The sequence below is a fragment of the Poecile atricapillus genome, chromosome 11, assembly GCF_030490865.1.
Source record: "Poecile atricapillus isolate bPoeAtr1 chromosome 11, bPoeAtr1.hap1, whole genome shotgun sequence".
Classification (NCBI taxonomy): Eukaryota; Metazoa; Chordata; class Aves; order Passeriformes; family Paridae; genus Poecile; species Poecile atricapillus.
Window position 1 is genome coordinate 1775016 of NC_081259.1, and position 6000 is coordinate 1781015.

General features: G+C 60.4%; 1 protein-coding gene across 1 annotated transcript in view; it reads right to left on the reverse strand.

Annotated features, from left to right (window-relative positions):
* Nucleotides 1-2803, reverse strand: part of SMAD6 (SMAD family member 6) — a 38154-nt gene extending 35351 nt beyond the window's left edge. Inside the window, exon 1 of the mRNA XM_058846764.1 lies at nucleotides 1777-2803. Within this exon, the coding sequence (XP_058702747.1) occupies nucleotides 1777-2533 (757 nt within the window). The 5' untranslated portion in view covers nucleotides 2534-2803. The remainder of the gene's footprint in view (nucleotides 1-1776) is intronic.
* Nucleotides 2804-6000: the final 3197 nt, after the last annotated feature.

Below are 6000 nucleotides of genomic sequence, written 5' to 3' on the forward strand. Positions count from 1 at the left end.
TTCCATAACACCACAGTGATTTCTCTTGTAACTTGCCAAAAGCGAGTGTGCAGCCAGCTGTGCTCTATCAGCACCCAGCTCAGTGACAAATTTACTGTCAAGTCCATCAGAGGCACCACACTGACCCCAGAGAAGGGAAACACGGGAGTGCCCTCAGCTCCCCCCGGTCCTGAGTTCATCAAAAACAACCTCAGCATCCCCTGTGTGACGGCTCTGGGGTCATTCACTGCTTCTCAGAAAAGCCTCTCCATCTCCCCTAAGGGAGCAGGGTGCTCTTAAATCAAAAAAAAAAAAAAAAAAAAAATAAATAAAGGTGCTGATGTCCCCATGTGGATGTAACAGCTGGACCTGGCTGTGCTGGTCCCTCACCAGGGATTCGTTCCAAGCACCCCAGAGCCCTCACAGCCCTCAGCAAAGGGGTGGGAACAGCAGCAGGATGATCCTGCAGGGAGCCACTTGTGGAAAAGGGCACCAAGGCCTTCTCCTGGCTCCTGGTACCAGCGCCCAGCGCGGGCGGGGTCCTGGCACAGTCACCCATTATCAAAGTGATAAGGAGCCACTTGATAACAGCTCTGCTTTCTACTACTCCCAGCACAGGGTTGGCAGCCGCTCACCGCTGGGAAAATCAGCGAGGCTGCAGGAAAGAGACTGGGAAACTTCTCCCGTTTCTAAAATAAATGCCCCGTTCCTGAAAACGCAGCTTAACTCCATCTGGAATAAAAAAGCTGCCTCCAGCCTCTAGCGACCTTCGGGAGAAGCACGCCCAGAAGAGAAGTTTCTTTGAAAGAAGTGATGCAAAGCGAGGCAGGAGCCCAGATTGCAAAAGAAATAATAAAATCCAAATTCTTGCCAAAAAAAGGGACAGTCAGCATAGGATCACAGGATGGTTTGGGTTGGAAGGGACCTTAAAAATCAACTAGTTCATGGGCAGGGACACCTTCCACTGTCCCAGGCTGCTCCAAGCCTCATCCAGCCTGGCCTTGGGCACTTCCAGGGATTCAGGGGCAGCCACAGCTTCTCTGGGCACCCTGTGCCAGGGCCCCACTGCCCTCCCAGGGAACAATTCCTTCCCAATATCTCGTCTAACCCTGCCCTCTGGCAGTGGGAATCCAGCTGTCCAGTTTCATTACACTTTTTGTACAATATCACCTCGATTTCTGCACCTCAAACTCCAACACGTCTCTGCTCCATGTAACTATTCCCTGCTGACACAGACGCACGATCAAGTATTGCTCAAAAAACCTCAAGAAAACCAAACCCAAGCTTTGAAAACGCTCACCTCTTCCCACGGTCAAAAAAATGAGAATCCCCCGAGAAATGCAGGAGCCCCAGATGTCGTGGCGGGTGCGGGGATCCCCGCGGCGGGGACATCCCCGCAGCCCCCCCCGAAGCGCCTGCGGCTTTAAGCGGGCGGCGGTGACCGCCCGGCTCCGATACGAGCGAGCCAGGCTGGCGCCAGCGGGATGGAGCCGCCGATTATCGCCCCTGCGGCTCCCGGAGAGCGGGGAAACTCCGCGGGAAGGGGAAAAAAAAAAACAATAAAGAGAAAGGGCTTTTTACGCACAACTGGAAGCGCTGGTTCCGAGAGAGGGGGGGATGCCCGGAGGGGACCCCGGACCAGGCGCGTCCCCCCGGGCATCCCCGCAACGCCGCGGGGCCCGGGCAGCGCTGCCCACGAGGGCTCGGAAAAAGCCAGGAAGGGGTCAGAAACCCCGAACCCCCAAATCGGTGGGTGTTTGTGGCCAGGCGGGAAGGACCCAACACGCCGCTGCTCACCTGGCCCACAGAGGCGGCTGAAGTGGTAGGGGTTGCAGCAGACCGTGGGTCCGTCGGCGACGCCGAAGCTCTGGCACTCGCAGAGGGGCTTCAGCTCGGCGGGGTGCTGCAGGTCGGGCCAGCGGAACAATTTGCCCAGGAGGAGGTGCGGGGGCGCCGCCAGGCCCCCCAGGCGCACCTCGGTGCGGGCCACGAGGACGCAGCCGCCGGGCATCCCCCCGCGGGACTCCACCGCCTCCAGCAGGCTGTCCAGCGAGCGCTCCTTCAGCCGCTTCAGCAGCGAGTAGGTGACGGCCTTCAGCTCCTGCTCCAGCACCAGCAGCCGCGCCCGCGCCTCCCGGCCCCGCCGCTCCGGGGAGCCGCCGTCGGCCGCGCCGTCGGGTCCGGGGGCGGCGGCGGGGGGAGGCTGGGGGCCGCCCGGCTCCCGCTCCGAGAAGAGGCAGCAGGTCACGGTCCGGCCGTCGCTCTCCGTTGCGGAGCCGGGAGCTCGGAGCCGGGCCCCGCGCCGCTCCGCCATGGGGTCCCCGCGCGGCGCCGCCTCGCCCGCCGCCCCGCGCCGCTCCTCCGCCTCCCGCAGCAGCAGGCTGCGCGCTACCGCGCGGAGCTCCGCCGAGGGGCTTTTCTCCGCGATCTTGCAGCTGCCGGTGGCTCCGAGGTCGTGGCCGCTCCTGGCGCTCCCATCTCCGCCGTCCCTGTCCGGAATGACGCGGCTCCTCCAAAGTCGCCGCACCAGCCCTGAGCGTTTGGACCTGAACATACGACCCACGGGCGGCCGGGGGTCGCGTCGCTCTCCGCCGCCCCCCGCCCTCCTCCGCGGGGCTCCTCGCTCCGCCGCCGGCTCTATCTCATCGCAGCCCCGGAGCAGCCCGGACTCCCCGCGGCGCTGCTGCCCAGCGGATCTCGGACGGCCCGCGGCGGGGCCGCACCATGGGGGGGGCGGCGGGGCGGCGCGGGCATAGACGGCGCCGCGGGGGCCGCTCCCGTGGCGGCGCTGGGGCTCGGGCGCGCCGCGCCGTGCCCTACATCGGCTGCCAACGCGGGCCCGGGCGGGGAGCGGCGGGGGCGAGGGCCGGGGGGAGCCCGGGGCAGCGCTCGGCTGCGCACCGCGGCCGCTCCACCATACAAGGTGGGGAGGAGCGGGGAAGCGCTCCCGGCGCGGGGGTGCCGCCCGGCGGGGAACCGGCGCCGGGGGCCGCTCGGAGGCGTCGGATCCCTTCAGCCAAAAATAGTATTTAAAAAAAAAAAAAATTAAAAAAAATTAAAAAAAAAAAAAAAAAGGAGGAAAAAAAATTAAATCAGAAAGGCGAAGCAGCAGCAGCAGCAGAGGCAGCAGCGCAGGCCGGTTGTCAGCGCGTCCCTTGTCCGCATCGCAGGGCGCGGCCCCGGTCCGGCGGGTCCGTGCGCGGCTCCCGGGGCCGCCGCCGCCGCCCGCTCGCGCCCGCCCGCCCCTCGCCGGCTTTTGTGTGGCCGGGGCGCGCGCGCGGGGCCCCTCGCGAGCGGCGCCGCCATTGGCTGCCGCCCATCATGTGCCAGTCTAGACACTCCGGCGGCTCCGCGCGGCACCGGCCCTTGCGCAAACACCGGCTCGGGTTTCCGACCGCTTAAAGCGCCCCGCGCCGCCCCGCGCCCGCCGCTCCCGCCCGCCGCCGGCCCCGCTCGGCCCCGCGCCGCCGGCGGGCGGGATGAGGCTGGGGTGGGGTGGGGGGGATCGCCCCGCGGGGAGCGGCGGAGCGGGGCGGGGGGGCGCGGCGGCAGCGGGGCGCTGTGAAAGTAGGTCACGGCAGCGCGGGGGTTAACGCGCCCCCCCCGCGGGCCGCGCGCCGGACACACCCCCGCGATGTATCAACTTGTCCGCCGTGGCAAAAGTTCAGGCCCGGCGCGCTCCCATTGGCTGGCGGCCGCGTGACGCGCGGCGCCGCCGCTTCTCATTGGCCGGCGCTCGGCGCTGGCCCCGCCCCGCTCCCACCCCGGCGTGGCCGTGAATGAACGGCGGCCCCGGCGCCGCGCGGTCCCCGCGCCCGCCGCCACCCCCGGAACGGGAACGGGAACGGGGAACGAACGGGGAACGGGGGCAATGCGGGGACACGGAACCGCCCGGGGCCACCGGCAGCGCCGCCGGGAGCCGGGGGAGCGGCAGCATCGTGTCCCGCCCCGCGCGGCCGCAGCGACGGAGTGCCCTTGGGGAGCGGCACCCCCTGGGTGGGATCCGTGCCAAATAACCCTTCCCCGAATAGAGGATAAAGAAATAAATTGCCATAAAATAGCCATTGCCACCCCCCTGGGACGGCTTTGCCCATCCTCGCTCCATCCCCAGGGAAGTTCCCCCCACCCCTGGGATGGGTCGGTGGGAATCTGCTGGAGGAAAAGCTCGGGGCCAGCCTGGAGTCTTCGCTAATGAGCGAAAATTAATCTGGGCAATTAAGCCCCCAGCAGTTGATCAGTTAAGGGAAAAAACATCCAAACCCAAACCAATGAAATTATTTCTAGCAACAGATCCTGGACAACCTGGATGTTTGTAGTTTGTCTCTTGGAATCTTTTGGGTGATACCTGAATGCTTCTGTCCACATTTCTGTCCATATTTCTGTCCACATTTCCCCAAACCTGCCCCAAGTCAGCCAAGAACATAATTTTAAATCTACTGGATGAAGACTACCATTAATTTTTTTTACAGCAAACTTAATCAGTGTAACATCAAATACTCCACTTAAAATCCATAGGTGTGTGCCATGGTTTGCACTGAAGCCACCCCACTGTGGGGAGGAAAATGCCTTTGTTTCACAGGGAAAAGGCACAAAAGGGCTACAGAGAAATAAATTTGGCTTCAGACATGGAAGTAGAAACTGGGATTTCCTGGATCTCATGGAGTCATGGAGTGGTTTGGGTTGGAAAGGACCTCAAAGCCCATTTGGTTCCACCCCATACCATGGGCAGGGACACTTTCCACCATCCCAGGTTGCTCCGAGTCCCGTCCAGCCCGGCCTTGGACACTTCCAGGGATGGATCTCCAACCCTGGCAGGATCCCTGCCCATCCTGAGGCTGCTCCAGAGACATTCCAACACTTGTTTGAAATCCACATGGATCACCCTGCCCTTCATGACCCCAGGATTCACCTCCCTAAACGCAGCTGATGCTTTTCCTTCCAACACTGTCTTTCCAAGCTGTCACCCAAATTACAATACATCCCAAATATGCAATTACCAACATTTAAATATATATAAATCTTAAATATAGCACTGCCAGAGCTAAGAATAGGTTATTATTCCAACAAGCAACGTCTCACCGCTCATCCAACGCTCTATAATCATGGAGTGTGCAATATGGCAGGAAGAACAATGGGGCTTTCATGGGATCTGGAGCAGCTGAGCATCTCCACGGGCACAGGTATGCAGGATTCCACCCGGAATGCCATCCATCCCAGCTCCTGCAACAACAGCACATTGTTCCTGCCCCAACGTGGGCAGCAAAAACAGAGCCCTCGATTGTGCCCGTCACAATGCACGTATAATTTATAGTAATGTTGGTTATTAAAGGATTTCTAGTGATTAACAGCAATGTGCTCTTTCACTGCCTTTTATTTTATTTTTTTACCCCCTCCCCCTTTTTTTATTTTATTATTTTTTTTTTTGCCTGTCATAATAGCAAACATTCCTGGGAGATGCTCTGGAACAACTCCTATAGGTCTTGGCAGAGAAGCTTTTGAAATCCTGCCAGTGTTATCTGCCGTGGATCTCCCAGGTACGACAGAAAGCCAAACCCTCCTGGGTCCAAGAGGACCGTGGGTGGCCAGGAGGGCACCAACCTCTTCCCAAAGCCAAACTGCAGCTGGGATGGGGAAAAAAGGGACACAAGGACCAGCCCTGTCATTGCCAGCACCCTCAAAGGCATCAGTAGAACCCAAACCCCAACTGTGGCACTCAGCAAGGAAAATTAATATCATCATTTGCTGCTTTCTTTATTTTTAATCTTTAGTATTTGAAACATTCCTGGTCAAAAAGAAGAATGCAGGGGTTAAAACACAGAATTAATAATTGGCACTTAAATAATGTTGTAGGTTATTTTAATGCCCTGCAAATGGGGGCAGATGGGGACCCCCAAGGGGTGGGGAGGGCTGGGGGACACATTGCACCCCCTTTTCCCCCAGGATTGGGGGCTCAGAGTGTCTGAGCCCAACCAGAGAACCACAAACCTGCTGCGCCAGAGCCAGGGGCTCTGCCAAAAATGA